The sequence below is a fragment of the Columba livia genome, chromosome 1, assembly GCF_036013475.1.
Source record: "Columba livia isolate bColLiv1 breed racing homer chromosome 1, bColLiv1.pat.W.v2, whole genome shotgun sequence".
NCBI lineage: Eukaryota > Metazoa > Chordata > Aves > Columbiformes > Columbidae > Columba > Columba livia.
Genome location: NC_088602.1, coordinates 212051935 through 212067863, shown reverse-complemented (window position 1 = coordinate 212067863; position 15929 = coordinate 212051935). Strand labels below are relative to the sequence as shown.

General features: G+C 63.9%; 1 protein-coding gene across 11 annotated transcripts in view; it reads left to right on the top strand.

Moving 5' to 3' along the window:
* SHANK3 (SH3 and multiple ankyrin repeat domains 3) overlaps window positions 1–15929 on the top strand; it is a 370798-nt gene that overhangs the window by 26487 nt on the left and 328382 nt on the right. For all 11 annotated transcript variants that reach the window (XR_010469752.1, XM_065049482.1, XM_065049478.1 and 8 more), the window contains exon 3: window positions 5687–6016. Coding sequence is in view for 10 of the 11 variants with exons in the window: in XM_065049482.1 (XP_064905554.1) it covers window positions 5762–6016 (255 nt within the window). In the remaining variant the exon portion in view is untranslated. The remainder of the gene's footprint in view (window positions 1–5686; window positions 6017–15929) is intronic.

Below are 15929 nucleotides of genomic sequence, written 5' to 3'. Positions count from 1 at the left end.
TCGAAGCCTGAGCCCTGCCACCGGGGACCTGGAGCACGGGCTGCCAGAGCTGCACTTCTGATGGGGCCTGCATGGCTGCAGGATGGGGCACAACGTGTGCCCCACGGAGCAGGATTTACACAGGATGGGGTACAACGTGTGCCCCATGGAGCAGGATTTACACAGGATGGGGTACGCTGTGTGCCCCATGGAGCAGGATTTACACAGGATGGGGTACGCTGTGTGCCCCATGGAGCAGGATTTACACAGGATGGGGCACAACGTGTGCCCCATGGAGCAGGATTTACACAGGATGGGGTACGCTGTGTGCCCCATGGAGCAGGATTTACACAGGATGGGGCACAACGTGTGCCCCACGGAGCAGGATTTACACAGGATGGGGTACGCTGTGTGCCCCATGGAGCAGGATTTACACAGGATGGGGTACGCTGTGTGCCCCATGGAGCAGGATTTACACAGGGTGGGGTACGCTGTGTGCCCCATGGAGCAGGATTTACACAGGATGGGGTACAACGTGTGCCCCATGGAGCAGGATTTACACAGGATGGGGTACGCTGTGTGCCCCATGGAGCAGGATTTACACAGGATGGGGTACGCTGTGTGCCCCATGGAGCAGGATTTACACAGGATGGGGTACAACGTGTGCCCCATGGAGCAGGATTTACACAGGATGGGGTACGCTGTGTGCCCCATGGAGCAGGATTTACACAGGATGGGGTACAACGTGTGCCCCACGGAGCAGGATTTACACAAGGTGGGGTACGCTGTGTGCCCCATGGAGCAGGATTTACACAGGATGGGGCACAACGTGTGCCCCACGGAGCAGGATTTACACAGGGTGGGGTACGCTGTGTGCCCCATGGAGGAGGATTTACACAGGGTGGGGTACGCTGTGTGCCCCATGGAGCAGGATTTACACAGGGTGGGGCACAACGTGTGCCCCATGGAGCAGGATTTACACAGGATGGGGTACGCTGTGTGCCCCATGGAGGAGGATTTACACAGGGTGGGGTACGCTGTGTGCCCCATGGAGCAGGATTTACACAGGATGGGGCACAACGTGTGCCCCATGGAGCAGGATTTACACAGGATGGGGTACAACGTGTGCCCCATGGAGCAGGATTTACACAGGGTGGGGCACAACGTGTGCCCCATGGAGCAGGATTTACACAGGATGGGATATGCTGTGTGCCCCATGGAGCAGGATTTACACAGGATGGGGTACACTGTGTGCCCCATGGAGCAGGATTTACACAGGATGGGGTACACTGTGTGCCCCATGGAGCAGGATTTACACAGGGTGGGGTACAACGTGTGCCCCATGGAGCAGGATTTACACAGGATGGGGTACGCTGTGTGCCCCATGGAGCAGGATTTACACAGGGTGGGGTACAACGTGTGCCCCATGGAGCAGGATTTACACAGGATGGGGTACAACGTGTGCCCCATGGAGCAGGATTTACACAGGGTGGGGCACAACGTGTGCCCCATGGAGCAGGATTTACACAGGATGGGGCACAACGTGTGCCCCATGGAGCAGGATTTACACAGGATGGGGTACAACGTGTGCCCCATGGAGCAGGATTTACACAGGATGGGGTACGCTGTGTGCCCCATGGAGCAGGATTTACACAGGGTGGGGCACGCTGTGTGCCCCACGGAGCAGGATTTACACAGGATGGGGTACAACGTGTGCCCCACGGAGCAGGATTTACACAGGGTGGGGTACGCTGTGTGCCCCACGGAGCAGGATTTACACAGGATGTGGTACAACGTGTGCCCCATGGAGCAGGATTTACACAGGGTGGGGTACGCTGTGTGCCCCATGGAGCAGGATTTACACAGGGTGGGGTACAACGTGTGCCCCATGGAGCAGGATTTACACAGGGTGGGGCACAACGTGTGCCCCACGGAGCAGGATTTACACAGGGTGGGGCACGCTGTGTGCCCCATGGAGCAGGATTTACACAGGATGGGGCACAACGTGTGCCTCATGGAGCAGGATTTACACAGGATGGGGTACGCTGTGTGCCCCATGGAGCAGGATTTACACAGGATGGGGTACGCTGTGTGCCCCATGGAGCAGGATTTACACAGGATGGGGTACGCTGTGTGCCCCATGGAGCAGGATTTACACAGGATGGGGCACAACGTGTGCCCCACGGAGCAGGATTTACACAGGATGGGGTACGCTGTGTGCCCCATGGAGCAGGATTTACACAGGATGGGGCACAACGTGTGCCCCATGGAGCAGGATTTACACAGGGTGGGGCACAACGTGTGCCCCATGGAGCAGGATTTACACAGGATGGGGTACAACGTGTGCCCCATGGAGCAGGATTTACACAGGGTGGGGCACAACGTGTGCCCCATGGAGCAGGATTTACACAGGATGGGGTACAACGTGTGCCCCATGGAGCAGGATTTACACAGGATGGGGCACAACGTGTGCCCCATGGAGCAGGATTTACACAGGATGGGGTACAACGTGTGCCCCATGGAGCAGGATTTACACAGGATGGGGTACAACGTGTGCCCCATGGAGCAGGATTTACACAGGGTGGGGTACGCTGTGTGCCCCATGGAGCAGGATTTACACAGGGTGGGGTACGCTGTGTGCCCCACGGAGCAGGATTTACACAGGATGGGGTACGCTGTGTGCCCCATGGAGCAGGATTTACACAGGATGGGGTACGCTGTGTGCCCCATGGAGCAGGATTTACACAGGATGGGGCACAACGTGTGCCCCATGGAGCAGGATTTACACAGGATGGGGCACAACGTGTGCCCCACGGAGCAGGATTTACACAGGATGGGGTACAACGTGTGCCCCATGGAGCAGGATTTACACAGGATGGGGCACAACGTGTGCCCCATGGAGCAGGATTTACACAGGATGGGGTACGCTGTGTGCCCCACGGAGCAGGATTTACACAGGGTGGGGTACGCTGTGTGCCCCATGGAGCAGGATTTACACAGGATGGGGTACACTGTGTGCCCCACGGAGCAGGATTTACACAGGGTGGGGTACACTGTGTGCCCCGTGGAGCAGGATTTACACAGGATGGGGTACGCTGTGTGCCCCATGGAGCAGGATTTACACAGGATGGGGCACAACGTGTGCCCCATGTAGCAGGAGCCTTTCCAATGGCTCTGGTCTCGTCTCCCAGCCAGCGCCCTGCTAGAGACCTGCTCCCAGGCTGGGAGGCACAGGGCGCTGCGGTGGGACGGGCACCCTGGAAAGCCGCGGCTTTGGCTTTCTTTGCTGCTGGGCAAGAATGTTTTCGCATACCTTAGAATGGGACTGACCGGAGATGACTGGAGCTCCCACGGCACCGTGTCGTGCCCGGGCACAAATGCTGACCCGTGCCGGGTGGCACCGAGTCCCAGGCGCAAGGGCTGCCCCTGCTCCTTGCCTCCGTGGAGCAGCAGCAGCAGACGGGACCTGCGGCTCTCCAGCCGAGGGGTGCGTGTGCAGATTGAAGGAAAGGAGCCCGGGGACCAGCGGGTTGCTCCTGGGCTGATCTCATTGTTGGTCGTGATCAGGCCACAATCTCCATTTTGGGGCTAGTGGCACGGGCTTGCGGTGCTCGTGCTCCAGGACCCGTTAGACTCCCCCGGACCCTGAACTCCGCGGTCTGTGGATACGGCCTCCCCGCCTGCCTCGCCCGTGCTCGGTGCGGGCATTTGCAGCCATCTGCTCCAGCGGGGGGGTTGTGGGGCTGGCCGTGCGGCACAGCCTGGCTCTCGCCGGTGCTGCGTGCAGTCCCTCGGCCTCAGGCCGGGAGGGCCGAAGGAAGAGCCATTACTCATTTCCTGGACAGATCCAGGCCATACCGTAAATCTCTCCAGCTCTCAGTGGTTTGGGGGCTATTTCTGTTTCAGGATTGTCACGCTGATTAAAGCCTTGACTCCCAGCCAGTGACGGACCGGGCACAGCCCCATGCACAGTCCTGCCGGGCTCAGCCCAGCGGTCCATCTGCTCTTGGAAGCGCAATCGCTGGCCTGGCCCTGCCTGGGAGCAGGGGCTTGACCCGCTGAGCAGGCAGGGACCTCCTGGCTCTAATTAGCCCTCACTGGCAGGGGCACTGGCAGAAATAGCAGCCTGTGGCGGCAGCTGCTTGCGTCTCCACTCTGTGCTGGAGCCAGTGGTGGCCGTGCCTGCCACCACTGCGCTGTGTGCACACGTGGCTTCAGACTGAGACAGGTCTGGGGCAGGAACATGGGTCAGCCACCATCCACTCCCAAAGCCCCGGCACAAGGGCACCGCTGCTTCGTGTTGTCCCAGCAGAGGCCGGCTGGCAGACAGCCCCACGCGGGGTGGGCTGGTGGGGGTGTTCCTGCAGCCCAGGGCCGGCCCGGCTGTGTGCGGCTGTGCGTGGGCGCGCTGGGTGCTGGCCGCCTGTGAGCAGGGGCTGCGGGGACCCCGCGGTGGGCAGCGCTGCAGCTGCTGCATGGTGAACAGCTGACAGGGCCAGAACCAAGGCCTTTCCCTGTAAAACCCAGAGACAGGCAGGGTGCTGAGCCCCCGACGTGTCCTGCTGATGTCTGCCTCCATCGGGGGCCGCTGGCAGACGGGGAAGGAGCCAGGCAGGCCCTCCAGACGTGCTGGTGTCAATGTGGAGATGGAGGACCCTGGTTGCAGATGGAGGACAAGGCCGCTGGGGTGAACTGCAGGCACTTGTGGTGATGTGCAGGGACGACAGTTGATCAAAGGAGGAAGGCAGTTGATTGAAGGAGCAGAGCAGGCCCCAGAAGCTGGGACATCCCGTCCTTGGCTGCAGGGCACCGTGTCCAGCCCCTCTGTGCTGGCTGTGGCGCATGCAGTGCAGCCCTGGGGGAGCAGGGGCTCTGGGGCTGCTGTGCCCGATGGGTCAGCCCAGCGCAGCTCCACGCTTTGCTGCCCCGTCCCTCTGCCGGGACATAGAAGGGTCCCCTGCGGTGCTGGTGGGAGACACTGCAATGGGGGCTGTGCCCACTGTGGGGTGGGGAGGGCTTGCAGTTGCTGTTGGCCCTTGCTGGGGGGAGACGATAGGGGGGCACTTGTGAGGATCCCTGCGTGGTGTGGGGCTTCTCTGTGAGGTCCCTGACTTGGGGATTCCCATGTAGGGTGGGGTTGGTCCTCTGCAAGGCCCCCAACATGAGGATCCCTGTGTGGAGGGTGTCCCTGCAGGGTCCCTGCCGTGGGGAACCCCGTGGGGCTGCCTCTGCCAGGTTCCTGTGTGGATTGGTGAGGGTTCCCGGGGGGGTTCTCTGCGGGGGGCAGTCAGGGGTCCTGTGTGAGGTCCCTGCTGGGGTGGCCTGGGTGGAATGTGGGGTCCTGCACTGGGCCCCGGCTGGAGCTTCCCCCCCAGGTCCCCGAGTAGAGGTTGGGCATCCTCTGCTGGGGTGTCCCCGCGGGGTGCCCGTGTGCCCTGTGGGGGTCCCTGGTCCCTGCCAGGGGGGAGAGATCCCACGGGGTCCCTTCAGGGCTGCCCGTGTGCCCTGTGGGGGTCCCTGGTCCCTGCCAGGGGGGAGAGATCCCACGGGGTCCCTTCAGGGCTGCCCGTGTGCAGGGTGGGGGTCCCATCCCTGCCGGGGGGGTGGGATCCCGCGGGGTCCCTTCAGGGCTGCTCGGGTGCAGGGTGGGGGTCCCGTCCCTGCCGGGGGATGGTCCCAGCGCTCACCGCTTCTCCTCACCCCGCAGGGCCCCCGGGCGGGCTGTGAGCGCGGCCCCCGGTGCCGGAGCCGGCGCCGGCCGCCCCGCCGCGCCGCACGGAGCATGCCTCTGAGCCCCGCCGGCAGCAAACATGAGAGCCCGGAGTCGCCGCCGCCAGAGCAGCCGCCGCCGCCGGAACGACAGCCCCGCGCCGCCGCCGGGGAGCCGGGAGCCGGCCTGCGGGAGGAGACGCGGCTCGACCCGGCCCGGGGCCCCGGCGGGCCCCGCTCCCCCAAGCTGGCGGCCCCGGCGCGCATGGAGGAGCCCGCGCCCGGCGCCATCGTCGTCCGCATCGGCATCCCCGACCTCCAGCAGACGGTGAGTGCCCGCCCCGACCCGCGCCCCGACCGGCCCCGCTCCGCGACAGCTGCCGACCAGGCACCCCCCGCCAAACTTCGCACCGCCGTGGGCGGGGGGCGGCCGGACACGGCCCCGGCAGGACGGCGCGCTGCTGCCCCGCACTCTGTTGCCCCGCTCCCCGGTGCCCCTCTTCCCATTGCCCCGCTTCCCGGTGCCCCGCTCCCCGGTGCCAGGCTCCCCATAGCCCCCTCCCCGGCTCCCCATAGCCCCGCTCCCCTTTCCGCAGAGCCCGGCGCGGAGGCGGGTGGAGCGGGCCGGGCAGCCGCGGCTGCAGCGCTGCCTTTCGGGGCGCTCCGGGGCCCCGGGGCGGCCGCAGCTCGGGGCCGCTCCCGCCGCCGTGGGTCCGCACCGGCCCGGGACCGGCTGCGCTCCGAGCGCGGGGGCGGCGGGGCCGGGCGCGGGGAGCGGGCGCAGCTCGGGAGGCTCCAGCACCGGCGTGGCACCGGTACTGCTCCGGCGCTGGCTCCGGCACCGGCGGGGCCGGGCTGCGGGAGCCCGGAGCCGCAGCGCCGGGAGCTGAGGCTGCTGCTTGCGGGCAGCGCGGGCAGGCAGGACCGGGCAGGCTGTGCGGGCAGCAGGGCTGTGCCGAGCCGGGTGCGGGGGTGCGCGGGCTGTGCGTGGGTGCCGATGTGACCGCAGCCGGTGCCGGGTGTCAGGCCCGGGTGCAGCGCAGCAGGTTGGGTGCGTAGGGTGCTGGACGGCAGTGCGGTGCGCTGTGCTGTGCTGTGCTGGGCCACCGTGCCGCAGGCAGGACACGCAGGTGTGACCTGCCAGGAGCCGAGGTGTGACACAGGAGTCATGGGCTTCATGGTGTGTTGGCCGGGGTGGCTGTGACGTGTGGCACGGAGGGGCAGGGGGTGGCACGGTGGGTGGTTATCCCGGGCACAGCAGGTGTCTGGCAGAGCGCGGTGAAGCGAGGAGGGTGTGGGTGGCTGTCACAGACCAGAGCAGTGCTGAGGGTCACCTGGATGCTGGCTGCTCGGGGGGAGCGAGTGCTTGGAGACTGAGCTTGGTCAGTGCAAGGCAAAAGTTCGCTGAGGGGCTGATGAAGAGTGCTTGTTAGAGCTGGAGCATTAGCGATGCGTGGGCTACGAGGCACAGGGAGCCTGTGCTCCTGGAGTGGGTGTTGCGGGCAGGAGAGGGCTGAGGGGTGGGGAGAGGTGAGGAGGCAGAGACCTGGGCAGAGCAGAGCATTGCTCCGGTGCAGGGGACCACAGGAAGCGAGAGCACACTTCTTGGGTGGGGAAAGACGCTGGTGTGGGGTCCTGCTCGGCGATGGAGCGGTAGCGGCTGGGGCCAGAGAGCTTGCGAGAGCGTGCTGGGGCCAGGGCCGAGCGCTGCGCTGGGGTGCTGGCACGCTCGCGGGCACGGCTCTGCAGGCTGCGCTGCCAAGCGCTGGCGAGCGGCAGACGGGAGAGGCAGCGCTGCCTTTGCTGTCGAAGAATTGGACAGATGCTCTGCAAGGACTGACCTTGTGCTGCAGAAAGGGCTTTACAGCCACTCGCTCCTACCACAGCCACTGCTTGGGTCGTGAGCAATGCTCTTGGAGACACAGGGTCTGCTCTTTCCCTTCATTGTTGTAGTAGCCCCATCAGGTCCTCCTGAGCTGGTGCACAGGCACAGGTCTCATCCTGGCGCAGCCCTCGCCCCAGACCCCGTTGTGAGGTGCAGGACGGGGCAGGGCCCGAGGGCTGTCAGTGAGGGCCCTTGCTCTGCACATTGCCCCGTATCCAGCTCTGCTTTGCTGCGCACCTCCCTTCCTGCCTTTGTTTGGGGAGCGTGTGTGGGCATTGGAGGAAGCAGTGGCACTGGAGTCAGAGTGATGGTGTGTTGTGATTCCCACCCTCTTCCTCCTCACAAGCCCTCCACTGCAGCCAGGGGACAGTCCCAGGGCCAGAGTGAAGCAGCTCAGCTTTGCCAGACCGAAGATCCCCTGAGGCAGCGGAGGGAACGGGCACTTTGTGCAAAGCAGAGCCTCTCTGCGTGTGTAAAGCAGGAATTTCCCTCCCAGAGCTGATTGCCCCAGGGGCAGATGCTTATCAGAGAGCTGGAAATGTTTCAGGTGCAGCCTCCATGGGCTGGGGTGGGAGCCAGCAGAGTAGGAGCCCTTGGGGAGCCCCGGGGGCTGCCGGGGGCTCGTGCCCTTGCTGCCCCGGGACAGCGGCGAGGCGGCGGGGGGCAGGGGTGCGGGCAGGGGTGCGGGCAGGGGTGCGGGCAGGGGTGCGGGCAGGGGTGCGGGCAGGCAGTGCAGGGGTGCGGGCAGGGGTGCGGGCAGGCGGTGCAGGCAGGGGTGCGGGCAGGGGGGCAGGGGTGCGGGCAGGCAGTGCAGGGGTGCAGGCAGGGGTGCGGGCAGGCGGTGCAGGGGTGCGGTGGGGATGGGTGAGAGCACCATGGCGCTCGCATCCTGGCAAGCGCAAGCTGCGCACCGCCAGCCTGGCTGCTGCGCAGAGGAATTGACTGCAGTCACGGCTCAGGGCTCTGGTTTGCAGCGCCAGTAGCGAGCTCGGCGGCCGAGCACGGCGCTCGTGGACGGACAGCGCTGCCTGGCCAGCCCTGCCCCTGCTGCCCAGCCCCCGAGGCGGCGCACGGGATCTCACAGGGTGCAGGGGGAGCTGGAGGCTGTGCACCTGCTCCCCGGCACAGCAGAGAGGGGCAGGGTGCAGCTGTGGGTGCAGCACCCTGCGGCGCAGCCTGCTGGAGCTGTGGGCCACAGGACGGCGCCAGGCTGCCCTGTCAGACCCTCTGCTCCCCGCGGGCTGCGCCGGGGCAGCCGGACACTGCGCTGCTCCCCGCACCGTTCTCCCTGCTGTCAGCAGCCCGCGGATGCTCAGGCTGGCGGCAGGGACAGCCCTGGCAGAACAAGGCAGTGCTCGCAGGAGGCTGTTGCATTAATGGGCTGTATGGTGCTGGCAAAGGGTTGGTTGGTGTACCGAGGGGCGGTTGCTCGCTGGACTCCAGCCCTTGCACAGTGTGAGGGGACCCCGGACCCTCCTCCCAGGGGTGCCCCGGGGCTCTGGGTCTGGCTGCAGTTGCAGCTGATGTGCCGTGGGCTTTGCTGTGACAAGCTCTGCTTGAAGGTGGGGATTGTCTCGGGATCTTCAGGCGGAGGGTGGACAGGTACCTTTTCAGTAACAGACTCCATTAGCTGCCAGTGTTACAGAGAACAGGACTTCAGCTGGGCAAAGTTCAGTTTATTCATCTCTTCTGTCAGGGTTGGAGCCTCCAGGTGGGATTTTAGACTGTGAAGTTGCTGATTTTTCAAGTCAAGTTTCCCAGCTCTCTTGGAGTTGTCTCCAAGCCTCTTTTAGATTCCTTTCCAGCTCTCCACCACTGTCTTTATTCAGCTGAAAGCCTTCAAATTCACTGTTAGTGGTTTCCATTGTTAGGAGCAAATCGCCACCCAGGCTGTGACCTTGTCTCTGAAAGGCAGTCTCTTCAGGCACATCACTCGCCGTTTACATCCTAATGATGGGCCAGGCACTTTAAATAGTCTGGGCAATGTGCACCAGCTCTGAGCTCAGGGGAGGGAGGCTGAGCTGCCCTGTACCCACACAGACCGCCTGGGAGATGGAGCCGGGCAGGAGATGCAGGGGCAGGTGGAGGCGGGGCAGGTGGAGATGGGGCAGGTGGAGATGGGGCAGGTGGACGGGCCCTTGTGCAGCGCGGGAGCTGGGGAGGGTGCGTGGCAGGGAAGGGAGCACAGCTTCCTTGCCAAAAGCAGACTCCCTTCTCACAGTGCAGAAGAACCTGGCGGCATTCCCTGCCCTGGAGGAGAAGAGCTCTGCTGGGGACATAGAGAGACGATAAACCCCTCAGAGAACTGAGCACAGAGCTTGCAGATGTCCCTCCTTTCTGCCCGGCAGAGCTGGCTCGGGGGCTGCACGTTCCCAAAGCCTGTGCCGAGGGCTGGCGGTGCAGGCGATGGGGCTGCACGTTCCCAAAGCCTGTGCCGAGGGCTGGCGGTGCAGGCGATGGGGCTGCACGTTCCCAAAGCCTGTGCCATGGGCTGGCGGTGCAGGCGATGGGGCTGCACGTTCCCAAAGCCTGTGCCGAGGGCTGGCGGTGCAGGCGATGGGGCTGCACGTTCCCGAAGCCTGTGCCATGGGCTGGCGGTGCAGGCGATGGGGCTGCACGTTCCCAAAGCCTGTGCCGAGGGCTGGCGGTGCAGGCGATGGGGCTGCACGTTCCCGAAGCCTGTGCCATGGGCTGGCGGTGCAGGCGATGGGGCTGCACGTTCCCGAAGCCTGTGCCATGGGCTGGCGGTGCAGGCGATGGGGCTGCACGTTCCCAAAGCCTGTGCCATGGGCTGGCGGTGCAGGCGATGGGGCTGCATGTTCCCGAAGCCTGTGCCATGGGCTGGCGGTGCAGGCGATGGGGCTGCGGGCTGTCCTGGGCAGGGGCTGCGGTTGGGGGACACGCAGAGCTTGGCCCGTGCTGGCGCAGCCGCCCCTGTGCTGGGCAGTGCCTGGGGCTGCGGTCAGGAGCCACGGGAGCCCCTGCAGGGTCCCCTGTCCTGCACGGACCCTGGCAGGTGACTTCACTGCTTGGCTGGATGTTTTTCCTAGTGCCCCAAACTTACTGTTCCCTGTTCCCCTCTGAGCTCCCTGTGTGGCAGCTGAGGCTCTCAAGCCAAGTGCTTGGGGAGAGGAATGTGACACTAGATGGATTTGTCTTGTTGCTTCAGTTTTGGGTCCTCTCCTCCTCCCCTCCCTTGTCACCAGCAGTTTGTGAAGTTCTCTAAGCAGCGTCCCATGTGTTTGGGGACCGAGCTCTTGGCAGCCGCCTGGACCAGCCCAGCCCGCGGGGGACGCACCGTGGTGGGACCCAGCTCCTGCTCCTCCCTGCGGCCGGTGGGCACTGTGCTCCTGCAGGCAGGATTTGGGGGCGGTGGGTGCTGGGGGCGGCCGCTGCGCAGGTCACAGTGGTGGCCTGGCTGGACGGAGGACAGCTGGGGTTGTGGTGGAGGGGCAGAATGACCCGGAGAGCAAAGAGACCCTTTGAGCGGCAGATGCTGGTTTGGGAGGAGACACAGAGAGGTGTTTGTGTTGTTTGTGTTGGAGAAGCACGGAGCTGTGGACGGGTGTTGTGTGACGGTGCCGCTCGGGAGTGTCTGGGCTACATGAGGACACCAGCCGGAGAGACTGTCAGTCTACGGGAGCCGTGTGTCCGTCGGTCTGTGGGAGCTGTGTGTGTCTGTTGGTCTGTGGGAGCCGTGTGTGTCCGTTGGTCTGTGGGAGCTGTGTGTGTCCATCGGTCTGTGGGAGCTGTGTGTGTCCGTCGGTCTGTGGGAGCCGTGTCCGTCGGTCTGTGGGAGCCGTGTGACCGCGGCTGCACGGCGATTCCCCGGTGCCGGCAGAGCGGGCAGTGCCGAGCGGAGCCGCCGTCTGTCACTGTAGGAAACAGTCACCTCGCCAACAGAACAGGCGCAGGCAGGGTCTCTCAATAAGCGTATTTTAGTAACGATTTTGCAGTCGGGTGTTCGGGTCCCCGCTGGGCCAGGGCCGCCCGGGGCTGTGGGGTGGGCTGCTCCCTTCTCCGTGGCTGCAGAGGCTCTGTGCCTATCCTGCTCTCAGTCACCCGGTACTCCAGGTTAATATTTTCTGGCTTGTTATCTCCGTAATGCCAATGAGAGAAAAGCCTGAAAACCGATGCACAAAGCATCGATTCTTCTCCTAAGCCGCCGGAAACACAGAAATAAACTTTGCCGATCTCTCTTTTACAATAGGAAAGTTTTCCTGAACTTGTGCTTAGCCAGGGCTGGCCGTGGGGAGACAGGACTGGGCTGACCGTGGGGAGACAGGACTGGGCTGACCGTGGGGAGACAGGACAGGGCTGGCCGTGGGGAGGCAGGACTGGGCTGACCGTGGGGAGGCAGGACAGGGCTGGCCGTGGGGAGCCAGGACAGGGCTGACCGTGGGGAGCCAGGACAGGGCTGACCGTGGGGAGGCAGGACTGGGCTGACCGTGGGGAGGCAGGACAGGGCTGGCCGTGGGGAGGCAGGACTGGGCTGACTGTGGGGAGACAGGACTGGGCTGGCCATGGGGAGACAGGGCTGACCGTGGGGAGACAGGACTGGGCTGATCGTGGGGAGACAGGACTGGGCTGACCGTGGGGAGACAGGACTGGGCTGACCGTGGGGAGACAGGACTGGGCTGACCGTGGGGAGACAGGACTGACCGTGGGGAGCCAGGACTGGGCTGGCCGTGGGGAGACAGGACTGGGCTGACCGTGGGGAGACAGGACTGGGCTGACCGTGGGGAGACAGGACTGACCGTGGGGAGACAGGACTGGGCTGACCGTGGGGAGACAGGGCTGACCGTGGGGAGACAGGACTGGGCTGATCGTGGGGAGACAGGACTGGGCTGGCCGTGGGGAGACAGGACTGGGCTGACCGTGGGGAGACAGGACTGGGCTGACCGTGGGGAGACAGGACTGACCGTGGGGAGACAGGACTGGGCTGGCCATGGGGAGACAGGGCTGGCCGTGGGGAGGCAGGACAGGGCTGGCCGTGGGGAAACAGGACTGACCGTGGGGAGGCAGGACAGGGCTGGCCGTGGGGAGGCAGGACAGGGCTGGCCGTGGGGAGACAGGCTGCGTGGCTGCTGTTTGTTTGGGGTTGGTTTGGCTCGCTGTGCCGCAGTGGGGACGTGCGGTGGGGGTGGGGACGGGGCTCCGGTGCTGCAGAGGGCACCCTGGTTCTGCCTGGGCAGTTTGCGAAGGGGGGCTGTTGTGTCTGTAAATAAAAGGCCCCCTCTGTAAAACATGCTGCCTGCTGCATTGTTTCCTTTCTCTAGAATAAAAGCAGGGAAAAGACGGGGATGTAGGAAGCGCCGGTGGGCACACCATGCTGAGGCAGGCGTGCCTCGTGCTCCGCTGCGGCGTCCCCTGTGCCCTGGGACTGCCGGTGGCACGGGGGGATGCCAACTGGGAGGCGTGTGCAGCGGTGCAGCCGTGTGCCCGTGTGGGCTCAGCAGCTGCTCGGCAGCGTGCGAAGCGGCTGCACGGACCCTGCGGCCCGTGGCAGCACAGCTGCTCGTTCTGCCGCGCGGGGCGAGCTGCGGTCACTCCCACCAGCAGACACATAGAGCTTTACTCATAGAACCCTAGAATCGTTTTGGTTGGAGGAGACCCTCGGGATCATCGAGCCCAACCACATTCTGCATGGTGGTGCAGGTGCCATGTGCTGCGTAACATCGTGCTGACTGTGGACAGCTCAGCAGGCAGAAATGCTGAGCTCAGGAAAGCAATTGATATGGGAAGGATGAATGAAGCTATTCTTGACATTTGTTGTGGGTTAAAAACGCAATAGTAAAAATCGTAGTGAAAATCTGCTGGCATGTATACTGCTGTAAGTTGCTGTCCCAAGTCCGCGTGGCTCCTGGGTGGCCTCGGGCGCTGGCAGGACAGGGGAGGGTTCGTGGGTCTGTGTGGCAGCACTGGGGCTCCCGCAGGTCCCCCTGGCACCAGCACTGGGGTGAGGGTGAGCGGGGTGAGCAGTGTGAGCAGTGTGAGCAGTGTGAGCAGTGTGAGCAGTGTGAGCAGGGTGAGCAGGGTGAGCAGTGAGCAGGGTGAGCAGTGTGAGCAGTGAGCAGGGTGAGCAGTGTGAGCAGTGTGCTGTGAGCAGGGTGAGCAGGGTGAGCAGTGTGAGCAGTGTGCTGTGAGCAGGGTGAGCAGGGTGAGCAGGGTGAGCAGTGTGAGCAGGGTGAGCAGTGTGAGCAGTGTGAGCAGTGTGCTGTGAGCAGGGTGAGCAGGGTGAGCAGTGTGAGCAGTGTGCTGTGAGCAGGGTGAGCAGGGTGAGCAGGGTGAGCAGTGTGAGCAGGGTGAGCAGTGTGAGCAGTGTGAGCAGTGTGCTGTGAGCAGGGTGAGCAGGGTGAGCAGGGTGAGCAGGGTGAGCAGGGTGAGCAGTGTGAGCAGTGTGCTGTGAGCAGGGTGAGCAGGGTGAGCAGGGTGAGCAGTGTGAGCAGGGTGAGCAGTGTGAGCAGTGAGCAGGGTGAGCAGTGTGAGCAGTGAGCAGGGTGAGCAGTGTGAGCAGTGTGCTGTGAGCAGGGTGAGCAGGGTGAGCAGTGTGAGCAGTGTGCTGTGAGCAGGGTGAGCAGGGTGAGCAGTGTGAGCAGTGTGAGCAGTGTGAGCAGTGTGCTGTGAGCAGGGTGAGCAGGGTGAGCAGTGTGAGCAGTGTGCTGTGAGCAGGGTGAGCAGGGTGAGCAGGGTGAGCAGTGTGAGCAGGGTGAGCAGTGTGAGCAGTGTGAGCAGTGTGCTGTGAGCAGGGTGAGCAGGGTGAGCAGGGTGAGCAGGGTGAGCAGGGTGAGCAGTGTGAGCAGTGTGCTGTGAGCAGGGTGAGCAGGGTGAGCAGGGTGAGCAGTGTGAGCAGGGTGAGCAGTGTGAGCAGTGAGCAGGGTGAGCAGTGTGAGCAGTGAGCAGGGTGAGCAGTGTGAGCAGTGTGCTGTGAGCAGGGTGAGCAGGGTGAGCAGTGTGAGCAGTGTGCTGTGAGCAGGGTGAGCAGGGTGAGCAGTGTGAGCAGTGTGCTGTGAGCAGGGTGAGCAGGGTGAGCAGGGTGAGCAGGGTGAGCAGTGAGCAGGGTGAGCAGTGAGCAGGGTGAGCAGTGTGAGCAGGGTGAGCAGTGTGAGCAGTGTGCTGTGAGCAGGGTGAGCAGGGTGAGCAGGGTGAGCAGTGTGAGCAGTGTTAGCAGTGTGCTGTGAGCAGTGTGAGCAGTGTGCTGTGAACAGTGTGAGCAGTGTGCTGTGAGCAGTGTGCTGTGAGCAGTGTGAGCAGTGTGCTGTGAGCAGTGTGAGCAGTGTGCTGTGAGCAGTGTGCTGTGAGCAGTGTGCTGTGAGCAGTGTGCTGTGAGCAGTGTGAGCAGGGTGAGCAGTGTGAGCAGTGTGAGCAGTGTGAGCAGTGTGCTGTGAGCAGTGTGAGCAGGGTGAGCAGTGTGAGCAGTGTGAGCAGTGTGAGCAGTGTGCTGTGAGCAGTGCACTGTGAGCAGTGTGCTGTGAGCGGGGCTGAGCAGGCTCCTGGGGAGCGGGGCTGTGCCCGGGTTCTGCTGTGCTGGCAATGTGGCACGGGGAGCCCCAGCACCTCACCGGTCCCCGTGCGAGCCTCTGCCCGCTGTCCCGCTCTCTGCTCAGCCGTGCCGAGGCAGTAGCACAGGAGCTGGGCTCGGTGCTGCCGCCGTGCCGTCGGTGTGCAGCTCCATGTGCCTCCTGCCAGCGCTGTGCCAGCGTTTAGCCGCACGGGCCCGTTCTGTGCCGTGGCTGTAGGGCAGGGAACTGATCTGTTCTGACAGCCCGGGCTCTGTAGTGGCTCCCAAGATCGCAGTGTGTTGGAGTTCGGTAGCCGGGGAGCCCCCCCTCTCCCTCAGCCCTGGGCTGGTGGGGCGCAGCAGGAGGGTGGGCTGGCAGAGGGGAGAGGAGGACGGTGTGCAAGGCCCTGAGGATCCTTCCTGGCACTTGTGGACCTTTTCTATCCCACCTGCTTGCTCCTGCGCTTGGCCCGCGGGTTCTGATCCTCCGGACAGAGCCGTTGCAGCTCAGCTTTTCACTGTGCGTGGCTCCGTGGGAGAGAGTGATGGAGACCCGGGATAAAATTATCCAAAACGCCCACAAGATTCATGAGATTATAGTCTGGTTTTTAAGGAGACAGAAACATGCCCAAGCTAAGGTTTGTTTCTCTGAAATAGTTGTGAATTGTAGGTCTGTATCATTAAAACGTGTTTGAAAACCGCGTCGTGTGGCTCGAGCACTTTGGCAGTGAGTTGTGACCTCGTTTGGGCCCCGTGGTGGGAAGAGGTGGCGGTACAGAAGTGCTCACAGGGGAGCGCCGCAGCGCCTCAGCCGCCGCCCGAGCCCTCCGCAGCCGGCGCTGGTGCTGGAGTCCT